The sequence below is a fragment of the Leptodactylus fuscus genome, chromosome 8 (assembly GCF_031893055.1).
Source record: "Leptodactylus fuscus isolate aLepFus1 chromosome 8, aLepFus1.hap2, whole genome shotgun sequence".
Lineage (NCBI taxonomy): Eukaryota > Metazoa > Chordata > Amphibia > Anura > Leptodactylidae > Leptodactylus > Leptodactylus fuscus.
Genome location: NC_134272.1, coordinates 20,998,681 through 21,022,972, shown reverse-complemented (window position 1 = coordinate 21,022,972; position 24,292 = coordinate 20,998,681). Strand labels below are relative to the sequence as shown.

Below are 24,292 nucleotides of genomic sequence, written 5' to 3'. Positions count from 1 at the left end.
TGTTTAGGGAGGGAGGAGGAAGAGAGGGGAGGGGAGCTGCAGCGTAAAACAAGGGGGGAGGGTACCGGGGGATTTCATGAAAGGATGATTGGACCAGAGCTGCTGGAAGGATCATAGAGCTAGGGAGAATGGGAGGAGGGGAGAACATGGGCAGAAGGAGGGGAGATCAGGGGCAGGGAGGGCTGCGATGAACAGAGTGTAATGGGAAAATCTGGGGGCTGAATATTAACATCTGAGGACAGCAGAAAAAGGAGGGAGATACATGAGGAACAGAATACAGTGCGGGAACAAAGCTAGATGTGGGAGACTAGAGCAAATGATAGAGCCAATAAGACTGCCACCAAATCTACATCATTTATCAGAGCACCCATAGGGCCAAAATGATCAAATGGGTATTCATGCCTTACACCTCTCATCACAGGTCGCTCTTGTGTCATCAGTACATGTGTTTAATAACTGAGATGAAGGTGGGAATGAAAGACGATCACATCCAAATCCACCTGCAACATTTTCACAAACTGAGAAAACAGGGTTCATCTGCATTAGTATAGTGGTAAGTATCCTGCCTGTCGCAAACTGAGAAAATGGGGTTCTTCCTCATTAGTATAGTGGTAAGTACTCCGCATGTCAGAAACTGAGGAAACAGGGTTCATCCTCATTAATATAGTGATGAGTATCCTGACAGTCACAAACTGAAAAAATAGGGTTCATCCTCATTAGTATAGTGGTAAGTACTCCACCTGTCGCAAACTGAGAAAACAGTGGCGAGTGTGCCACCCATCTCAAGCTAAGAAAGCGGGGTTCATTCTTGTTAGTCCCTGTCAAACTATGGGAAAACATGGTCCATCCTCATTAATATAGTGGCAATTATTTCGCCTGTCACAAACCGAGAAAACGGGGTTCATCCTCATTAGTATAGTGGTAAGTACTCCGACTGTCAGTAACTGAGGAAACAGAGTTCTTCCTCATTAGTATAGTGGTAAGTATCCCGACTGGCACAAAATGAGGAAACAGGGTTTATCCTCATTAGTATAGTGGTAAGTATCCCGACTGTCACGAACTGAGAAAATGGGGTTCTTCCTCATTAGTATAGTGGTAAGTACTCCGCCTGTCAGTAACTGAGGAAACAGAGTTCTTCCTCATTAGTATAGTGGTAAGTACTCCACCTGTCACAAACCGAGAAAACAGGGTTCATCCTCATTAGTATAGTGGTAAGTACTCCACCTGTCACAAACTGAGAAAACAGGGTTCATCCTCATTAGTATAGTGGTAAGTACTCCGCCTGTCACAAACCGAGAAAACAGGGTTCATCCTCATTAGTATAGTGGTAAGTACTCCGCCTGTCACAAACCGAGAAAACAGGGTTCATCCTCATTAGTATAGTGGTAAGTACTCCGCCTGTCACAAACCGAGAAAACAGGGTTCATCCTCATTAGTATAGTGGTAAGTACTCCGCCTGTCACAAACCGAGAAAACAGGGTTCATCCTCATTAGTATAGTGGTAAGTACTCCGCCTGTCACAAACCGAGAAAACAGGGTTCATCCTCATTAGTATAGTGGTAAGTACTCCGCCTGTCACAAACCGAGAAAACAGGGTTCATCCTCATTAGTACTATCACAAACCAAGAAAACAGGGCTCATCCTCATTAGTATGGTGCTAAGTAGAGATGGACAAAATTCTTCAGCATGAGCCACTTTTTACCTGAATTTGGTTTCTAATGATTCCAAATGAATTGGGATTTGTCTTGGACAAACTAAAATGGGCGTTGTGACTTGCATTCAGGCCCCAGAATATAATAATTTCACTTTCAGTTTGTACCGAGCGAGATTATAGTTTTCTTCCTTTTCAGTATAGTGGTGAAGTTCAGGCCTGTCAAAACTTGAGATAATAGGGTTCCTGGTTAATACTGTGGTGAATGCACTGCCTGCCAAACCAAGAACAAAGTTCCTTAAATTTAGTTTCTTTTCCATTCCACCCTAAAAATGACATAGTTCGACAGACACCACCGCAGATATGAACATAATGTATGGAATAAGTCCTCTGACAGTGAGATTGACCATGTAGACATAATGTAGGTGGAATAGGATACCTCTAACGTGAGGAGAACTGTCAGCCATGATATATGTGTTACAAGCTTGGAATTTTGGTCATGTTTTACACAATGGCAGAATATAAAGGATGTGGCATCTGACTGTGCCCACGATACCCTCACACTGGACAACTGACAGCAAGTAAAGACTTTATTGTTCTGTGATGCCAAGGTGGACGGAAGGTGCTTGGTGACTCAGTAGTTAGAACTGCAGCCTTTCAGCTGGAGATCTGGGTTTGAATCCTGCCAAGGACAATATCTGCAAGGAGTTTGTATGTTCTCCACATGTTTGCGTGGGTTTCCTCAAAAACTCCAAAGACATACTGCTAGGGAATGTAGATTGTGAGCTCTATAGGGTACAGTGTCTGTAACGCGCTGCAGGCTATGATGAAGCATAATAATAAAGGTGGAAGACGCAAATGAAAAATAATAATCTTCAGCGTCCCATTACTAATACCGCTCCTCCTGACACACTGCATCAATGCTGCACTTTATTTTGCCTCTTCCCATCACTGAAATGTCTCATCCTGCCCCCTCCTGTAACTGGAAGACCCTCCGATCACAGGTCACCTTCATTCTGCCATCACCCATCACCTTACCTCTTATGGCTATTACCTTTACCCTGCCTTGCTCTATTACTGGTGCCCTCACCCTGCCCTTTTCTGTGGCTGGTGCCCTCACCCTGCCCTTTTCTGTGGCTGGTGCCCTCACCCTGCCCTTTTCTCTGCCTGGTACCCTCACCCTGTCCTCTTCTATGACTGGTACCATCCTCACCCTGCCCTCTTCTATGGCTAATACCCTCACCCTGCCCTTTTCTGTGGCTGGTACCCTCACCCTGTCCTCTTCTATGACTGGTACCATCCTCACCCTGCCCTCTTCTATGGCTGATACCCTCACCCTGCCCTTTTCTGTGGCTGGTACCCTCACCCTGTTCTCTTCTATGACTGGTACCATCCTCACCCTGCCCTTTTCTATGACTGGTACCATCCTCACCCTGCCCTCTTCTATGGCTGGTACCATCCTCACTCTGTCCTCTTCTATGGCTGGTACCCTCACTCTGTCCTCTTCTATGGCTGGTACCATCCTCACCCTGCCCTCTTCTATGGCTGGTATCATCCTCACTTTACCCTCACCCTGCCTTCTCCTGTGCTTTGTGCCCTCACCCTACTGTTTTATGATTGGTAACATCCTCACCCTACTCTCTCGTACCCTCACCCTGCCCTCTTCTATGGCTGGTACCATAACCCTGCCCTCTTCTATGGCTGGTACCCTCACTCTGTCCTCTTCTATGGCTGGTACCCTCTCCCTGCCCTCTTCTATGACTGGTACCATCCTCACCCTGCCCTCTTCTATGGCTGGTACCCTCACCCTGCCCTCTTCTATGGCTGGTACCCTCTCCCTGCCTTCTTCTATGACTGGTACCATCCTCACCCTGCCCTCTTCCATGACTGGTTCCCTCTCCCTGCCTTCTTCTATGACTGGTGCCCTCACCCTGTTCTCTTCTATGACTGGTACCATCCTCACCCTGCCCTCTTCTATGGCTGGTATCATCCTCACTTTACCCTCACCCTGCCTTCTCCTGTGCTTTGTGCCCTCACCCTACTGTTTTATGATTGGTAACATCCTCACCCTACTCTCTCGTACCCTCACCCTGCCCTCTTCTATGGCTGGTACCATAACCCTGCCCTCTTCTATGGCTGGTACCCTCACTCTGTCCTCTTCTATGGCTGGTACCCTCTCCCTGCCCTCTTCTATGACTGGTACCATCCTCACCCTGCCCTCTTCTATGGCTGGTACCCTCACCCTGCCCTCTTCTATGGCTGGTACCCTCTCCCTGCCTTCTTCTATGACTGGTACCATCCTCACCCTGCCCTCTTCCATGACTGGTTCCCTCTCCCTGCCTTCTTCTATGACTGGTGCCCTCACCCTGTTCTCTTCTATGACTGGTACCATCCTCACCCTGCCCTTTTCTATGACTGGTACCATCCTCACCCTGCCCTCTTCTATGGCTGGTACCATCCTCACTCTGTCCTCTTCTATGGCTGGTACCCTCACTCTGTCCTCTTCTATGGCTGGTACCATCCTCACCCTGCCCTCTTCTATGGCTGGTATCATCCTCACTTTACCCTCACCCTGCCTTCTCCTGTGCTTTGTGCCCTCACCCTACTGTTTTATGATTGGTAACATCCTCACCCTACTCTCTCGTACCCTCACCCTGTTCTCTTCTATGACTGGTACCATCCTCACCCTGCCCTTTTCTATGACTGGTACCATCCTCACTCTGTCCTCTTCTATGGCTGGTACCCTCACTCTGTCCTCTTCTATGGCTGGTACCATCCTCACCCTGCCCTCTTCTATGGCTGGTATCATCCTCACTTTACCCTCACCCTGCCTTCTCCTGTGCTTTGTGCCCTCACCCTACTGTTTTATGATTGGTAACATCCTCACCCTACTCTCTCGTACCCTCACCCTGTTCTCTTCTATGACTGGTACCATCCTCACTCTGTCCTCTTCTATGGCTGGTACCCTCACTCTGTCCTCTTCTATGGCTGGTACCATCCTCACCCTGCCCTCTTCTATGGCTGGTATCATCCTCACTTTACCCTCACCCTGTCTTCTCCTGTGCTTTGTGCCCTCACCCTACTGTTTTATGATTGGTAACATCCTCACCCTACTCTCTCGTACCCTCACCCTGCCCTCTTCTATGGCTGGTACCATCACCCTGCCCTCTTCTATGGCTGGTACCCTCTCCCTGCCCTCTTCTATAGCTGGTGCCCCCACCCTGCCCTCTCCCGTGCCTTGTACCCTCACCCTGCCCCTCTTCCATGACTGGTACCCTCACCCTGCCCTCTCCCTGCCCTCTTCTATGACTGGCACTGCCCCCGATCACTACTGCTCCCTCCGCCTTACATCGGCAATCAACTAGTCACACTGGCGGCCGCACGGTTGCTAGGCAGCACAGACCCCGCCCCCCCATCCAGTAACGCCCATCTAGTCACCAGTTTCGGACCTAGGCCCCGCCTTCCCAGCTGTGGATTGGCGGAACGAATCTCTTCCCGGACCGTAACTACTTAAGCCACGCCCTCAGGTGGCCGCTGCACATCCGGGGACTCGGCTGCTGCTCGGTGGTTGGTAACTTGTTCTTAAAGGAGCCGCAGCGCTCCAGACTTCCGGGTGAGAAGGGTGTGCGAGCGGTGGAGGCAGTGAGAGGGGGATGGGCACCGGCTCAGGTCTGTGAGGAAGGGCTCCCCGTCCTATCCGCAGGGGACAGTGAGGGACAGTGTGTGGGGGACATTATAGAGAGGCGCACTGGGATTATGGCTTTGCCTTCATCTATAGAAATCTTATTGTTTGATATCGTCCCTTACAGAGAACCATGGAGGAGAAGAAGCCAGGACTCGAGGTACGAGATGGGGAAACCTCCAAGTCAGACCACGTCGCCTCCTCCACTGCCGCCAAGAATCTCGCCATCCTCAAGGAGCGATCCTTCGATATCAACTTTGACGTTGGCGATGAGTATGAAATAATCGAGACTATTGGCACCGGTGCCTACGGAGTGGTGTCATCTGCCCGGAGGAAAGACACGGGTAAGTGTGCGAGACATGGCTGACAGACTCCACGGGTAAGTGTGCGAGACATGGCTGACTGACTCCACGGGTAAGTGTGCGAGACATGGCTGACAGACTCCACGGGTAAGTGTGCGAGACATGGCTGACAGACTCCACGGGTAAGTGTGCGAGACATGGCTGACAGACTCCACGGGTAAGTGTGCGAGACATGGCTGACAGACTCCACGGGTAAGTGTGCGAGACATGGCTGACCGACTCCCAGAAAGCTGCGAGACATGGCTGACCGACTCCCAGAAAGCTGCGAGACATGGCTGACCGACTCCCAGAAAGCTGCGAGACATGGCTGACCGACTCCCAGAAAGCTGCGAGACATGGCTGACCGACTCCCAGAAAGCTGCGAGACATGGCTGACCGACTCCCAGAAAGCTGCGAGACATGGCTGACCGACTCCCAGAAAGCTGCGAGACATGGCTGACCGACTCCCAGAAAGCTGCGAGACATGGCTGACCGACTCCCAGAAAGCTGCGAGACATGGCTGACCGACTCCCAGAAAGCTGCGAGACATGGCTGACCGACTCCCGGAAAGCTGCGAGACATGGCTGACCGACTCCCGGAAAGCTGCGAGACATGGCTGACCGACTCCCGGAAAGCTGCGAGACATGACTGACCGACTCCCAGAAAGCTGTGAGACATGGCTGACAGACTCCCGGAAAGCTGCGCCCCTACCCCTTTAATACCATGTGACCGCGCTAACTGAACAGACCACAACATTCATTTTCTTACCAGGTCAGAAGGTCGCCATTAAGAAGATCCCCAATGCGTTTGATGTGGTGACGAATGCGAAGCGAACCCTGAGAGAGCTCAAGATCCTGAAGCATTTCAAACACGACAATGTCATTGCCATCAAGGACATCCTACGTCCGAGCGTGCCGTACTCAGAGTTCAAGTCTGTGTAAGGAAACCGCACGCTACTTACTTTGTTGGGGTTAGCACCGGTGTACGAGAATCTGAAATGGAACAGCAGCACAGAGTACTTCAGCAGAGGGGTGTGCCATCATAAATAGGCGTTACGTAGTGGAAGAGACATCAGCAGTGCAGAATATTTCAGAAGAGAAGTGTGCTGCTCATCTAGGGGAGGTCACAGACTAAGAATTACGTAGTGGAAGGAGCAGTCTTTCAGGAGAGACCTGTGCTGAGTTTACAGAGGGAAAGTTACATAATGGAAGGAACAGGGTCCCCAGAAACACAGAGTATTTCAGGAGAGACGTGCCCTTAACTGATGGAGGGGGGTCATAGACTGATGGTTTCATAGTGGAAGGAGCACACTCCTCTGCAGCACTTGTATTTGAGGAGAGGAAGGGAGAGTTACATAGTGGAAGGAGCAGGGTTCTCAGCAGCACAGAGTATTTCAGGAGAGAGGAGTGTGCTGATCTTATACAGGAGGTCACAGACTGAGGGTTAAATAGCGGAAGGAGCAGGGTCTTTTAGTACAGAGTATTTTAGGAGAGTACCTTGTGGGTGCTCAAAGGCTGAGAATGACATGGTGAAAAGACAAGGTCCCCAGCAGCACAGAGTATTTCAGGAGCTTTGTTGGATTTTTTTTCTCATCTTGTGGACGCTCCTGACCGTTATCTCTCTGATCCTCAGGTATGTGGTGCTTGACCTCATGGAGAGTGACCTTCACCAGATTATCCATTCCTCACAGCCACTCACTCTAGAACATGCCCGTTACTTCCTGTACCAGCTGCTGCGGGGGCTGAAGTACATCCACTCTGCCAACGTCCTGCATCGGGACCTGAAGCCGAGTAACCTCCTCATCAATGAGAACTGTGAGCTGAAGATTGGAGACTTTGGGATGGCGCGAGGCCTCTGTACTAAACCAGATGAGTACAAGTACTTTATGACCGAATACGTGGCCACTCGTTGGTACCGTGCCCCGGAGCTGATGCTGTCACTGCATGAATACACCCAGGCCATTGACATGTGGTCTGTGGGTTGCATCTTTGCTGAAATGTTGGGGCGCAAGCAGTTGTTCCCTGGAAAAAACTACATCCACCAGCTGCAGCTGATCATGACGGTGCTTGGGACCCCATCCAGCCAGGTCATCAGAGCAATTGGTGCTGAAAGGGTCCGAGCCTATATCCAGAGCCTTCCCTCTCGCCAGCCAGTGCCATGGACAGATCTGTACCCTCAAGGAGACCGCAAAGCCCTTGACCTTTTGTCCAAAATGCTGCGTTTTGACCCACGGGAGCGGATTTCTGTACGAGAAGCACTGCGCCACCCTTTCTTGTCTAAATACCATGACCCAGACGACGAGCCAGAATGTGTTCCTGCTTTTGACTTTGGCTTTGACAAGAAGATCCTGACCAAGGAACAGATTAAAGAAGCTATCGTGGCTGAAATAGACAGTTTCCACCGCCGTCGAGAGGGTATCCGCCGGCAGATCAGCTTCAAGCCTGCATTAAAACCTGCGATAGAGGGACCAGGTGCGGAGACCATGGTGAGAGAAGAGGACTTCCAATCACCACCACTTCCTTCACCCTCAGAAGGATTAGATGTGGACATGCCCAGTGCCCATTCTGCTAGAGAGAGGACAGATTTTCCTATGGAGTCGCCTAGAGTTCCAGAGAAGCCCGAGACCATTGACCTAACATCCCCTGTGGAGAGTGATGACCCAGTGCCACAACAGGTAAAGGAAGAGGCCAAAGAGGATGCGCCCATTATAAAAGCTGATCCAGAGCCTATGCCAAAGAGAGAAGGTGCCATATCTGATGATACCAAGGCGGCACTGAAGGCCGCTCTACTGAAATCAGCTCTTCGGAATAGATCCAAAGGTGAGAATCCAAAACTCTTGATATCCATTTAATATCTCTATAGGGGGCAGTATTATAGTAGTTCTATTCTTGTACATAGGAGCAGTATTATAGTAGTTATATTCTTGTACATAGGGGTAGTATTGTAGTAGTTATAATCTTGTACATAGGAGCAGTATTATAGTAGTTATATTCTTGTACATAGGGGGCAGTATTATAGTAGTTATATTCTTGTACATAGGAGCAGTATTATAGTAGTTATAGTCTTGTACATAGGAGGTAGTATTATAGTAGTTATATTATTGTACATAGGAGTAGTATTATAGTAGTTATATTCTTGTACATAGGGGTAGTATTATAGTAGTTATAATCTTGTACATAGGGGTAGTATTATAGTAGTTATATTCTTGTACATAGGGGCAGTATTATAGTAGTTCTATTCTTGTACATAGGAGCAGTATTATAGTAGTTATAGTCTTGTACATAGGAGGTAGTATTATAGTAGTTGTATTCTTGTACATAGGAGTAGTATTACAGTAGTTATATTCTTGTACATAGGAGCAGTATTATAGTAGCTATATTCTTGTATATAGGAGCAGTATTATAGTAGTTATATTCTTGTACATAGGGGTAGTATTATAGTAGTTATATTCTTGTACATAGGAGTAGTATTATAGTAGTTATATTCTTGTACATAGGAGCAGTATTATAGTAGTTATATTCTTGTACATAGGAGCAGTATTATAGTAGTTATATTCTTGTACATAGGAGCAGTACTATAGTAGTTATATTCTTGTACATAGGAGTAGTATTATAGTAGTTATATTCTTGTACATAGGAGGTAGTATTATAGTAGTTATATTCTTGTACATAGGAGCAGTATTATAGTAGTTATATTCTTGTACATAGGAGGTAGTATTATAGTAGTTATATTCTTGTACATAGGAGTAGTATTATAGTAGTTATATTCTTGTACATAGGAGCAGTATTATAGTAGTTATATTCTTGTACATAGGGGGCAGTATTATAGTAGTTCTATTCTTGTACATAGGGGTAGTATTATAGTAGTTCTATTCTTGTACATAGGGGTAGTATTATAGTAGTTATAATCTTGTACATAGGGGTAGTATTATAGTAGTTATATTCTTGTACATAGGGGCAGTATTATAGTAGTTCTATTCTTGTACATAGGAGCAGTATTATAGTAGTTATAGTCTTGTACATAGGAGGTAGTATTATAGTAGTTGTATTCTTGTACATAGGAGTAGTATTACAGTAGTTATATTCTTGTACATAGGAGCAGTATTATAGTAGTTATAGTCTTGTACATAGGGGTAGTATTATAGTAGTTATATTCTTGTACATAGGAGATAGTATTATAGTAGTTATATTCTTGTACATAGGAGTAGTATTATAGTAGTTATATTCTTGTACATAGGAGTAGTATTATATTAGTTATATTCTTGTACATAGGAGCAGTATTATAGTAGTTATATTCTTGTACATAGGAGGTAGTATTATAGTAGTTATAGTCTTGTACATAGGGGCAGTATTATAGTAGTTATATTCTTGTACATAGGAGGTAGTATTATAGTAGTTATATTCTTGTACATAGGAGTAGTATTATAGTAGTTATATTCTTGTACATAGGAGCAGTATTATAGTAGTTATATTCTCGTACATTGGAGCAGTATTATAGTAGTTATATTCTTGTACATAGAAGCAGTGTTATAGTAGTTATAGTCTTGTACATAGGGGCAGTATTATAGTAGTTATATACTTGTACATAGGGGCAGTATTATAGTAGTTATATTCTTGTACATAGGAGCAGTATTATAGTAGTTATATTCTTGTACATAGAAGCAGTGTTATAGTAGTTATATACTTGTACATAGGGGCAGTATTATAGTAGTTATATTCTTGTACATAGGGGCAGTGTTATAGTAGTTATATACTTGTACATAGGGGCAGTATTATAGTAGTTATATTCTTGTACATAGGAGCAGTATTATATTAGTTATATTCTTGTACATAGGGGCAGTATTACTGTATTTATTTGCTTGTATTTGTGTATAGTATTATATTCTTGCACTGGGCAGTACTATGATAGACAACTGCTCTGAGGCCTAGTATACAGACCTCCCTATTTATATAACCAGCAGCTTCTTCTTTCTATGTTGTAGATGCTCCATGTTCTGTCCTAGAGACACCTGAAATAAAGAAACCAATAACAGCCCAGGAACGTCAGCGGGAACGGGAAGAGAAAAGGAGGAGACGCCAGGAACGTGCTCGGGAGAAGGAGAAAAAACAGAAGGAAAAAGAACGTCGTGAAATAAAGAAAGCGGAAGGATTCGGGGGGCTGGTGTTGAGTGAGAATGATAAGAACCTTCTGGAGCGTTGGACTCGAATGTTAGACCAGAATCAGCAGGTTCCTCTTCCTACCAGCCAAAACATTCCAGCACCTAAGGCAACAGTGATGTGCCCCGACATGGGCCCTGTTACCCAGCCTCTTCCGCCACAGACGGTCTTTGCCGTGACAAATCTTAATACAGTCCCTGAGGTCAGAACCCAGCAGAACGGTTCAGTCACTACCCCATCTGTGGCTCCAAACATCCAGTTCATGCCCCGCTGCATAAACCCCTGCCCTGTATCTAACCTGCTCCACTATGTACCTCCAGCATCCACAGCCTTTCAGATTGGCCCAGTGGTGTTGGCGCCTCCTGTGAAGCCAGTGACTCCTGTCGCTGCTCAGCTTCCCCCAGATGTCAAGTTTATTGCCGGAGGACAAGTCTTACCTGGTCCTTTCCCCGTCCCTGCCAGAGTCAACCCAACATGGAACAGAGGAGGTCATCATGATGGCTGGCCTGCCCCCGATACCGGAGATGGGAAGAGTAGTAGTGCCATAACCATGGATCCTGCATTGTTTCTGCGCAATCCTACTGACCTTGAGCGCCTACCACAACAAGTTGCTGGAATGTCCTTCCCTGGAAGAGCGGTGGATTGTCACATCCAGGAGGAGAATAAGACCCAGGATCTGCCACCTCTTGCTGCCACCACCTTCAGCACAGCAGAGGCCAACACAACTTCTCCAGATATTAACCTGGTGACGCAACAGCTGTCCAGGTCCCAGGTTAGTCTGGAGCTAACACCAGGAGGGTGATGATGTAGAACTGGTTCATGTACACCATCCATGTTTAAAGGGATCCTATCATTAAAACTAATTTTTTTTCTGCCTACCCACCTAGGAATAGCCTTAAGAAATTCTATTCTTCTCCTACCTTTAGATGTCTTCTCCGTGCCACAGTTCGGCATATAATCCAGTTTTTGTCGGTATGCAAATGAGTTCTCTCACGGCACTGGATGCTGCGAGAGAACTCTCCAGTGCCGCCTCCATCTTCTTCAGGAACGGGTCTTCTTCTGGTGGTGGCTTCAAACTTCTAGGCCTCGGGCAGCTGACTGCGCATGCCTGACGGCCACAAGAAAATGGCCGCTTACAATACTGTGTAGGTGGCCATTTTCTTTTGGCCGGCGGCATGCGCAGTTGGCTTCGCCCTTGGCCTAGAAGTTAATGATAGGATCCCTTTAAGCTTTTTTACTTTGTTACATTTTTGAATCTTGTTATTTTACAGGTGTGATAGGGTTTTTTCCAGACTAAATAATTGATGACCTAGGTCATCATTGAAAGATCTGCAAGGGTCTCACACATGGGCCCCTGACCAATCAGCTGTTTGAAGAGGATGTAGCGTTTGGGTGAGCGTTTCAGCCTCTTCATTGTTTACCAAGCACATTGCATAGTGAGTGTGCTTGATATCACATGATCCGTGGAGTGAAAGTGGCATTCAAGGAGTTTCTGCCAATTTTAACTGCTGATCATCAGGGGTTCTGGTTTTTGGACCCTTATGGATGATCTATCTTAAGGCTCCAATTTACTTCAATGAAAGCAACTGAGAGAGCCAAAGTCCAGCACCTTTATATCTCTGGATCGCCGCATGGAGTGAATGGCAGCGCCCTCCACCACTGGTTCTGCCCACACCTGGCTCTGCTGAGGTTGAATGTGGAACAGGATGCAGTCTTTAATTCATGGGCCAACCCCTTTAATGTGATTCTGGGATGCCCTTCCTGCTTCTAGAACTTTTTCCTGTTACCTTTCATGAAGACTCCTTCCCCATGTTCACCGATCTCCCTGATTATATTTTTTTTATTTTTCCAGGTGGAGGATGTGTTGCCGCCCGTCTTCTCTGTCACCCCCAAAGGAAGCGGTGCTGGGTATGGGGTGGGCTTTGACCTAGAGGAATTTTTGAACCAATCCTTTGAGATGACTCCGGAGAACCGTGAAAGGTGAGTGAGTGGGAAGAGCGGAGTGCAGGGCCTTATGTCGGGGGTCATTCAGATCAGAAATGGTAATGACTGACTGACCTGGTGGCTTTTTTGGGTGCTGCCCAGTGTTCATAAGGACTGTTACTATCTCTGATATGAAAGGCGATGGCACTGGTACAGACAAAAGATCAATGGAAGCCCCATTGTCAGATGGGAGGCGTAAGGTGGATATGCCCAAGTGCTGCCATACAAGTAAGCGTGCGCCAGCCCCTGTGTACAGGATGTGAACGTGGTTGAGATCCTGCCCTCATTGCTGCCCCCTACCTTGTCTTTACAGCCTCTTCCCCTATTTGCACCATTTGTAAAAAAAATTTGAAGCAGTGGTCATTGGAAAATATATCATGTTGGCTGCTGCTGTCCCCAAATAAAAGGAACATACATTGAACTAAGGGCAAATTTGCCATGTGTTGGTGGCTTTAGTTTTGTCTGTAGCCTTCCGTTTATGGTGGATGCATAGGTACCGTAGGTAAAAGGATTGTCAAGATTTTTGTTAATGATGACCTTATCAGTAGGAGAGGTGATCAATATTAGATCAATATGTGCCTGACACCCAGCACCCCCACTTATCAACTGTTTGCAGCAGATGACACTGAGAATAAAGTTATAAGGATAACCTCGATCTCTGTGTAGTGGTCAGTGTCCATCTGGCTGTATATACCGGTTTGTGTGACCTGCTGATCAGTGGGGGTGCTGGATGTCACGTTCTCACCCACCTGATATCACTTAGGGACAGGTCATCATTAACCACGTCCTTGAAAACCTCTTTCAATCCAAAGTTGTTCCCTATATATCTATTCACTTAGATCCTTCTCTCATTACTTGGATTATGCTGCTCTCGGGGTATATACTCCAGTCACTTCCAGAGCTGCAGTCACACTTGTGCTATTAGTCTGTGCAAATTTTGCATCTTGTTGCTTCCCTCTGCTACTTAATTTCCTGGTAAGGTTTATGGCGGGAGAGGTAACCTCTCATAAAGATCCATCTCCTAATATGCAGAGACCCCAGCTAGCCCCCTGTAGTTCAGCACTCATCCCCCACACCTGAAACCTTTGTGTTTTATCTTCCAGCCTGGTGGACTCCACTCCGCTCTCAGCATCGCTCCTGGCCGACTGGTTGGATGTCCATCGTATGAACCCTGCAGATTTGGCTTCTCTTCAGGAGGATTTACAGCTTGGATCTCCCATGAGTCTGTCCGACATCCCCGACCTCCAGGATGGGTGAGGCTGGAGAATGGCGGACTGGTCGTTTTCACCAGGATACTATATCTTGTGACAAAGGGCTGCACTTATATATGGAGGGGCCCTGCTTAAGCGGGCGCTGCAACTGGAGGGGTCACGGGGGAGCAGGAGGAGGTCAATGGAGGTGTCACCTTCACAATCATCCGTTATAATGACTCGTCATCCGCGGCGGTCATTGCTAAAGCCTCACGACGATGATGATGGAGCAGTAACTGGTTCTACTGGTGTCAAAAATGGAGCTTCAAGATCTTCACATTGTCTCTGGGAATTCTTCTTTTACAATAGTATAGATTGCTGTAGACCGGTGCTCTTCTGCTCTGCGCACACTGAACTCTGCACCATCCAGTCCCAATTTATCTTCATTGGGCTGTGCCCTGCATCATCCCCAGTCACTGACCTGCACCAGGACCGGCGCTCCGCACACCCCACATCAGCCCCGTTCACACAGACTGTCTATGGTGAGGCACTCTTCCCACCACAGTTCTGATTTTGCACTCCCGAGTTTGGGGCTGCAGATATTTACGTTGTTAATGCTGCTTCTGATTTTTTTCATAAGTTGTTAATAAAGTTTATTTATTTACTGGGGTCTGGTTTATACAAAAGAGAAAAGGTATTTAAAGGGGAAATGCAGAATCGGGCTTTGGTGGTGGTCCGATACCAAGGGGGAGGTGATGCTGGGGTCTGGCTAGTGATAATGGGGTGAGGGTGGTAATGGTGGGGTCAGGGCAGTGATACTCATAGGTTATAATGGGGTGGGGGCAGTGATACTGGGCAGTCAGGGTGGTTGTAGTGATACTGAGAGGTTATAATGGGGTGGGGGCAGTAATGCTGGGGTCAGGGCAGTGATACGGGGCAGTCAGGGTGGTTGTAGTGATACTCATAGGTTAGAATGGGGTGGGGGCAGTGATATTGGACAGTGATAATGGGGTCATGGCAATGATTGTGGGTGGGGGTGTCGGTGTAATGATACTATGTGCGTGATAACAGGGTCATAGCAGTAAGTCGGGGACAGGGCAGTGATACTCATAGGTTATAATGGGGTGGGGACAGTAATGATGGGGACAGGGCAGTGATGCTGGGGACAGGGCAGTGATGCCGGGTGTAGATGGGATCAGGCCAGTACTCCACTACTCGAGTGACATTAGACAGCAGTCACATGGGGGCGCTCTTCTGGTGTCTCATGTCCTCCTGATGTCACACTCCAGAGAACTGTACATACACGGGGTGATGGTGCCTGTCCCCCTGCACCGCCATGTCCCCATCACACACGCTGTCTCTTCTCTCCTCCCCACCACCCATCAGTCTCCGTTCCCTGCAGCTATGGCTTTCTGTGTCCGGTACCATCCAGCATAGCTCCGCCCACACATGCTCATGGAAGGTCCGCTCGCATTTAGGTGAAGAAGCTGGTGAGTGCGGTGTATCCGGCGGCGCTAGGACCCAGCCCCCTCCCCTATATCACACATCATCACTCGGCTCCCTTATCCGGGGCTGCGCTCTGGACCACACTTCCCGGCATCATGTGCGCCCTTAGCCCCGCCTCTTCCGGCGCCGCGCTCCAATCACTGCTGTCCGGGGCTCTGAGCGGCAGTTGTGGACACGTCAGCTGTGCGGTGAGGATGGCGGTGACTGTGCTGGTACCGGGCTGGGAGCGGGCGCTGAGGCTGCTGGTCTGTGCCCTGGGCATTGCCCTGTCTGTCTATGCCTACCATGTGGAGACCTCCCGGGAGAATGACGCCGAGTACAGAGCGCTGTGCGACATCAACCCGTCCATCAGCTGCTCCAAAGTCTTCACCTCTAAGTGAGTGTCAGGGGATGTACATGGAGATCAATGAGGAGGGGGCGCAGAGATATAACACTATATATATGATATACATACATGTATACACACACCCCTGTACATATGAATGAGGAGGGGGCGCAGAGATATAACACTATATATATGATATACATACATGTATACACACACCCCTGTACATATGAATGAGGAGGGGGCGCAGAGATACATCACTATATATATTATATATACACGCACACACCTGTATACTGTATATATGAATGAGGAGGGGGGCGCAAAGATACAACACTATATAAATTATATATACATGCACACCCCTGTATGTATATATTAAATGAGGAGGGGGCGCAGAGCTACATTACTATAATATATATATATATATATATATATATATATATATATATATATATATATATATATATATATATGTGTGTATACACACACACACACACATCCCAGTATAAATGAGGAGGGGACACGGTTACATTACTATATATATATATATATATATATATATATATATATATATATATATATATGTGTGTGTGTGTGTTCGTCTTGGGTGTTGTGTAAATCTCCAGACTGATAGATAAGTTACTGATGTGTAAATGGTAAAATGAATGATTGAAACCAAATCTCCTGCACATCTGGATTTATTCTGCGTGGGGTTTGAGCGCCACCCACAGGACGCAGGGTTGCAGGAACCTCAGCCCTTGCATACCTTGGCCTGCTATCACTGAGGTTATTAATGGACGACTGAGGAATGTTTTGTCTCACTGAATGTATTTGGTCCACAAAGCATTAAGACCCTATTCACATCTGCGTTTAGGTTTCTGTTTGGGAAGTCGCTTTGGGGACCCCTTTAACGGAAACTTATACGCATAAAAAAAGCTGTTAATAAAGGAACCCACAGATCCCATAGACTATAATATGGTCTTTGTGGTTTCTGTATGAGACATGTCCTGTAATCAGCCCTTTTCTCTCCACAGGTTTCTTGCAGAAATCACACGGACTCCATTATAGTCTATGGGATCTGTGAGTTTCCTTTGGTTACCGCTTTTTTATGCGTATAGGTTTCCATTTAGGTGGGCAGAATTCCCAAACGGAAACCTAAATGCTGATGTGATCCATGCCTAAGATTGGCCAATGACAGGGCCACACGGTAGCTCAGTGGTTAGCACTGCAGCCTTGCAGCGCTGGAGTCCTGGTGTTCAAATCCTGCCAAGGGCATAAAACCATCTGCAAGGAGTTTGTATGTTCTCCCCGTGTTTGCATGGATTTCCATCCCATATTCCAAAGACCTACTGATAGGGAAAAATGTACATTGTGAGCTCTATGTGGGGCTCACAATCTACATTTAAAAAGAAAAAAAGATTGGCCAATGACAGCTGCCTTTACAGCGGCCGTCTAGTCGTGTCCCAGATGTGCCCAATGGGAGGCGATACTAATATCTGGCTATTAGATAATAGCGGGATTGCTCGCTGAGGGTCATCCTCATCTCACCCATTCCGGTCTCCAGTTTGTGCGCTCATGCCTGTGAGACCAGGGACAAGAGGTCAATGGATGACCTGTAGCTGGACATCTGGCCAGTAGCCCAGTGTGGCGTTAACCCCTTCTGCTGACTTGTGTCCACACTGTTTGCCACCTTAGAATTGGGATCAGTCCCATTTCAAATGCAATGACACACGCACACCCCACTTGATGTATTCCACTTCATCTTTGTTCACACAACATTGACCAGCGCTGAAATCTCAGCCTAGACGCGTAGTGATCTGCCAGAGTGATAAACCAAGGTGCCTCAAGTCAAGGAATCTGTCCCCCTAAATGGTGATAATCGGCAGGTCCATGAACAGGAAACATCACACAATCCTAACACCATGCTTTTCTGATTTTTGTGAATTTATATTGATACAAAATTCACAGTCATTCTGGCTCTTATGCCCCATTCCCACATCACATAGATTGGAGCCAAAGGCAGGAAAAGCTCATTATTTGGAGAGCTTAGTGATCCCTACTGTTCCCTTTAACGTAAAGATTGACCACCGGTGCAATGGGCCCTCCAGGAGGTGCAGTCATTCCCAGGAGCCCCAGACGGCTCATTTGTATATGGAATGAAAGTTAATTTTCTTGACAGCAAGATGAGTTCTGTGCCCTGTATCTGCCCCTACAGCAGCAGGTAGAGGGGGCAGAAGATATGATGGCGGTAGATTCACTTTAAAGCCTCCACTTCCTGCCATGTATGTTAAAAGCTAAGGTGTGTGTTTGAAGGCTGGTGAGGATGGGGGCTTCTCACTGACTGCCCTTTCTTTTTCTTCCAGGTGGGGTCGTGGTTTTGGACTGGTGGAGAATCTCCTGGGGGCACAGTCTCTGCTGAATCAGCCCAACAGCGTGTTTGGTGTCTTGTTTTACACGCTGCAGATACTGCTGGGTATGTAATAATTTATACCGCCTCTGATCACCTCCCTGCAGATGGCGACATGGCTGTCTCTCTTCCATTCTAACATCATCCCTCATCTCCTCCCGCTGACTCTTCCCCCTTCTACCATCATCCCTCATGTCCTCCCGCTGACTCTTCCCCCTTCTACCATCATCCCTCATCTCCTCCCGCTGACTCTTCCCCCTTCTACCATCATCCCTCATCTCCTCCCGCTGACTCTTCCCCCTTCCACCATCATCCCTCATCTCCTCCCGCTGACTCTTCCCCCTTCTACCATCATCCCTCATCTCCTCCCGCTGACTCTTCCCCCTTCCACCATCATCCCTCATCTCCTCCCGCTGACTCTTCCCCCTTCTACCATCATCCCTCATCTCCTCCCGCTGACTCTTCCCCCTTCCACCATCATCCCTCATCTCCTCCCGCTGACTCTTCCCCCTTCTGCCCTCATCTCCTCCCGCTGACTCTTCCCCCTTCTACCATCATCCCTCATCTCCTCCCGCTGACTCTTCCCCCTTCTACCATCATCCCTCATCTCCTCCCGCTGACTCTTCCCCCTTCCACCATCATCCCTCATCTCCTCCCGCTGACTCTTCCCCCTTCTACCATCATCCCTCATCTCCTCCCGCTGACTCTTCCCCCTTCTACCATCAGCCCTCATCTCCTCCCGCTGACTCTTCCCCCTTCTACCATCATCCCTCATCTCCTCCCGCTGACTCTTCCCCCTTCCATCATCCCTCATCTCCTCCCGCTGACTCTTCCCTTCTACCATCATCCCTCATCTCCTCCCGCTGACTCTTCGCTTCTACCATCATCCCTCATCTCCTCCCGCTGACTCTTCCCTTCCAACATCATCCCTCATCTCCTCCCGCTGACTCTTCCCTTCCACCATCATCCCTCATCTCCTCCTGCTGACTCTTCCATTCTACCCTCATCTCCTCCCGCTGACTCTTCCCTTCCACCATCATCCCTCATCTCCTCCCGCTGACTCTTCCCTTCCACCATCATCCCTCATCTCCTCCCGCTGACTCTTCCCTTCCACCATCATCCCTCATCTCCTCCCGCTGACTCTTCCCTTCCACCATCATCCTTCATCTCCTCCCGCTGACTCTTCCCCCTTCCACCATCATCCCTCATCTCCTCCCGCTGACTCTTCCCTTCCACCATCATCCCTCATCTCCTCCCGCTGACTCTTCCCCCTTCTGCCCTCATCTCCTCCCGCTGACTCTTCCCCCTTCTACCATCATCCCTCATCTCCTCCCGCTGACTCTTCCCCCTTCTACCATCATCCCTCATCTCCTCCCGCTGACTCTTCCCCCTTCTACCATCATCCCTCATCTCCTCCTGCTGACTCTTCCCCCTTCTACCATCATCCCTCATCTCCTCCCGCTGACTCTTCCCCCTTCTACCATCATCCCTCATCTCCTCCCGCTGACTCTTCCCCCTTCCACCATCATCCCTCATCTCCTCCCGCTGACTCTTCCCCCTTCCACCATCATCCCTCATCTCCTCCCGCTGACTCTTCCCTTCTACCATCATCTCCTCCCGCTGACTCTTCCCCCTTCTGCCCTCATCTCCTCCCGCTGACTCTTCCCCCTTCTACCATCATCCCTCATCTCCTCCCGCTGACTCTTCCCCCTTCTACCATCATCCCTCATCTCCTCCCGCTGACTCTTCCCCCTTCTACCATCATCCCTCATCTCCTCCCGCTGACTCTTCCCCCTTCCATCATCCCTCATCTCCTCCCGCTGACTCTTCCCTTCTACCATCATCCCTCATCTCCTCCCGCTGACTCTTCGCTTCTACCATCATCCCTCATCTCCTCCCGCTGACTCTTCCCTTCCAACATCATCCCTCATCTCCTCCCGCTGACTCTTCCCTTCCACCATCATCCCTCATCTCCTCCTGCTGACTCTTCCATTCTACCCTCATCTCCTCCCGCTGACTCTTCCCTTCCACCATCATCCCTCATCTCCTCCCGCTGACTCTTCCCTTCCACCATCATCCCTCATCTCCTCCCGCTGACTCTTCCCCCTTCTACCATCATCCCTCATCTCCTCCTGCTGACTCTTCCCTTCCACCATCATCCCTCATCTCCTCCCGCTGACTCTTCCCTTCCACCATCATCCTTCATCTCCTCCCGCTGACTCTTCCCTTCCACCATCATCCTTCATCTCCTCCCGCTGACTCTTCCCCCTTCTACCATCATTCCTCTTGGTCTTGGTGTTCCCCTTGATTCTTTCTTGCCTACCCCTGTCATGTTCCTCATCATTTGCCCTTTCCAATCTTCCCTGCTCCCACCCTAGCATTGAGTGTTTGTATAACCACCCCAACCCCCTTGACAATTCCAGCATGTTGATTGAATGTAATTGGAGCCTTACAATAACCTTTTGCACCTACCATGTTGCAGGTTCATTTAGTTATATTCTACTTTTCTTTGTTATAACCTAGTGTAGCCCCCAGAGACTTGAACCTTCCCTTCCATAAGGTCATGTTAGCACTTTCTAGCCATAATGGCACACCCATTTCCTACCCTGTGATGTAGATGCCCCTCCTTTATCCTCCGCTCTCTTTTCTTATCAGGGTTTGTGGGGTTGGTGGCTGCCGCGGTTACACTACTGGTGACCTCGCTGGCGTCCATCGCCGGCTCATTGTACTTGGCCTATATCCTCTTCTACATCCTGGAAGACTTCTGCGTCATCTGCATCACCACTTACGTCCTGAACTTCATCCTCCTGGTCCTCAATGTGAAGAGGTTGCAATGGCTGACCACCAGCCCGTCCAAGAAGAGAAGGAAGAACAAGAAGAAGAAAAACTGAAGACCATCCTCTACCACATTTCCTGCGTTATATCACCGATAGGACACGGACTGCGAGCGGTGAGCTGCCGGACTCCGGGCGCCCTACGGCAATGCTGCCTTTCTGTTTTATGTTTTTTAGGATTTTGAGAATATGAAGAGTGAAACAGCCGGGGGCGCTCACCAGGACTTGTATAAAACGAGGGATTTATTCACGAAACATTCTTAAAAACATCCATGTTCGTCATGGGAGAGCGGAAAAACGCGCCGTAGACCAGGCAACGAATCGTATTATACAAGTCCTGATGAGTGCCCCGTCGTCTTCACTCTTCATACCCTCTAAGGGAGAAGTGCACCAACCGTTTACAGAAATAGGATTTGCTTTCATGGCCTCCTAGTTGCTGTTCTAACGTTATGCGACGTGTCTTAGGCCAGGCAATCTAGCAGTGCCAACTTTTTTCGTTCTATTGCTGTTGGTTTTTTTAGGATTTTATTTAGCTGTTACAGATCACGTGACTTTGATCGGAAGGTGAAGGCGCCAGGAAACCCCTGCGACGCCTAGGAATGAACAATCGCCCGTGCCAAACCTGATCCCGTAGCGCCGGATCGTAATCGAACAAAGCTCTCAGGGAATAAAACACGAGGAGAATGTCGCCTCGGACGCTTCCAGCCATGTGATCAACTCTACACTAGATGATGGGCTCCGTCCTACGATGATCGCCGCCTCGGGAACCTGGACTGTCATATGACACGCTTCCTCCACCATTCCATTCCTATGGGATTTATAATAAAGGGAATGCTTTTTCAGAATTTTTGGATTTGTCTCCTTTTTGACAGATATTTTTTTTTTTTTTTTTTGTGAGTATTTGACTTTCAGGGTTTTAGGAAAGCTGGGTTATGCCTGGGGATGAGGTCTCCACTAGCAGTCCATGATGTCTGTAATGTTGGTGTGTCAATGGCACGGGCAATAAGAGTTAACAATCAGGAGTCTGGTGGGTTGTCGGGTTTTTTTTGTTGTTGTTGTTTTGTTTTTAATTTTTGTCATATCAGGGCTTAAAGGGATTTAGGCTATTCGTCTCTTACAGACGTGGTCTCTGCCGCGCCGTTCCTTACAAATACCGTTTTTTACTGGTATGCAAATGAGCTCTCCCGCAACAGTGGGAGCGGGCCCCAGCACTCAAACAACGATGAGGGCGTCCCCACCGCTGCCAGAGAAGGGTCTCCAAGCGCTGCCTCCTTCTTCGTCCGCCGCGTCATGTTCAATGTCTTCCGGCGCAGGCAACTCAACGCTGGTTGTGCAGCAGGCTCGTCCTTGCTAGTCAGGAGAGCTGGCAGATTGCTGTTACGAGGGAGCTTACTTTTTCTCATAGGAATGAATTGACCAGCGTTGATTGGCCAGTGTACAGCATCGGCCAATCATCACTGGTTCTGCCGTAGGCTCGTCTGTGAGGAGGCGGAGTCTAAGATCGGACCACAGCAGTCTCCATTGTGGTCCAATCTTAGACTCCGCCTCCTGGTCAGCGTTGATTGGCTGAATGCTGTACACTGGCCTATCAACGCTGGCCAATGCTTTCCTATGAGAAAAAGCAAGCTCCCGCATAAACGCAAGCTGCCAGCTCTCCCTGTACAGTACGTGATTTAGTTTGCAGCGGCTCAGAACCGAGGAAGACTGTACTGTATATGGTACAGTCTTCCTCGGTTCCGAGCCGCTGCAAACTAAATCACGTTGATCCGTTCCTATGCGGTGTCGTATGGTATGTTTCCAACTTGCATCGAAATTCGTTTTACGACACCGTGTAAGAACGGATCAACGTCGCAAGTTGAGGACTACCTGTATTATAATCGTGTAGTGCTGCCATTTGGCGCTGTTTGCCTGCCAGATGCTTCCATTCATTTCTTTGGGAGCGTGCTGTTCGGATCGGCTGATCCGAACAGTGTTCGCTCATCTCTAGTTATGAATAGTAAGGATGGATTACTACGCTACCTTTTTATTTATATGTCTTTTCTCATCTGTCACAGGATGAGAGCAACGGACATTAAAATGGTGATGGGTGAGTTGGTTGTCACAAAGATTCCGTGCCAGAATCAGGGTCAAATTCCTCCTGTGAAAGGACCCTAAATAGAGTAGGCCCAAGACCGAGCATTAATGGTATAATGAACAGAATCCCCAGCAGCACAGAGTAATTCAGCAGCAGTGTGTTCTATTTTTTGCTGGAGGTTGCATAGTGGATAAATTGGGACTTGTTGGTAACACAAAGTATTTCAGGAGGTGGGGGGTTTGCAAAATCTGGTGGAGGTCACAGACGGAGAGTTACCTAGTGAGTCAATTAAGGCATTCCAGCAACACAGAGTGTTTCAGACTGGGAATGTGCTGATCTAGTGGGAAGACTGTCCAGATAAACATCACTGTAATCGGCAACCCTTAAAATAACGGCTATAATGTGGAGATGAAACATTGTTTATTAAGGTAAAATATTGTCAGCAAATACAGTGTCCTAATACACCCTGTGCCACTCACTGCTAGGACAGGGCGACACTATCCGTCATCCGACATTTCCCTGCTGCAGTCATGTAGGTGTTGTGCTTGCTCTGGGGTTACCTGGGTAATATGTTAACTCTGCATGGGCTCCTTGTCATGTGACCTTCACTTACTGTACACAGCCATAATAGTGAATTCATATGACAGGAAGGTCATACACAGAAGAGTGAGCCTGTTCCCATGGCAACCCCAGAGCAAGCACAATATTTCTGTGGCCAGATTCCTAGGATCTATTGAAACCAGGCAGATTTCTTGCAGACTTTTTCGCTAATCTGAATGGGCATTGCAGGAATTAAATTCTTGTGGCCATAATAACTAGTTCAGATAAATTAAGCGGTCGCAGATATTTCTTTTTTTTTTTTTTAAATGTAGATTGTGAGCCCCACATAGAGCTCACAATGTACATTTTTCCCTATCAGTATGTCTTTTTTGGACTATGGGATGGAAATCCATACAAACACGGGGAGAACATACAAACTCCTTGCAGATGGTTTTTCTGCCCTTGGTGGGACTTGAACACCAGGACCCAGCGCTGCAAGGCTGCAGTGCTAACCACTGAGCCACCGTGTGGCTCCCACGATCGCAGATATTTCTGTCATCTATTCTCATAGAATACTGATCTCCAGTTGTTACAGAACTA

General features: G+C 47.9%; 2 protein-coding genes across 2 annotated transcripts; both read left to right on the top strand.

The window, feature by feature from the left end:
- The first annotated feature begins 5,307 nt into the window (after window positions 1-5,307).
- MAPK7 (mitogen-activated protein kinase 7) lies at window positions 5,308-14,589 on the top strand. Its single transcript, XM_075285837.1, has 6 exons — window positions 5,308-5,677; window positions 6,446-6,611; window positions 7,307-8,493; window positions 10,656-11,602; window positions 12,683-12,810; window positions 13,917-14,589. The coding sequence occupies exons 1-6, from the start codon at window positions 5,467-5,469 to the stop codon at window positions 14,068-14,070; spliced, it is 2,793 nt and encodes a 930-aa protein (XP_075141938.1). The 5' UTR covers window positions 5,308-5,466; the 3' UTR covers window positions 14,071-14,589.
- A 1,082-nt stretch (window positions 14,590-15,671) lies between these two features.
- On the top strand, window positions 15,672-21,903 carry LOC142217591 (vitamin K epoxide reductase complex subunit 1-like protein 1). Its single transcript, XM_075285892.1, has 3 exons — window positions 15,672-15,885; window positions 18,201-18,310; window positions 20,900-21,903. The coding sequence occupies exons 1-3, from the start codon at window positions 15,704-15,706 to the stop codon at window positions 21,133-21,135; spliced, it is 528 nt and encodes a 175-aa protein (XP_075141993.1). The 5' UTR covers window positions 15,672-15,703; the 3' UTR covers window positions 21,136-21,903.
- The last annotated feature ends 2,389 nt before the right edge of the window (window positions 21,904-24,292 follow it).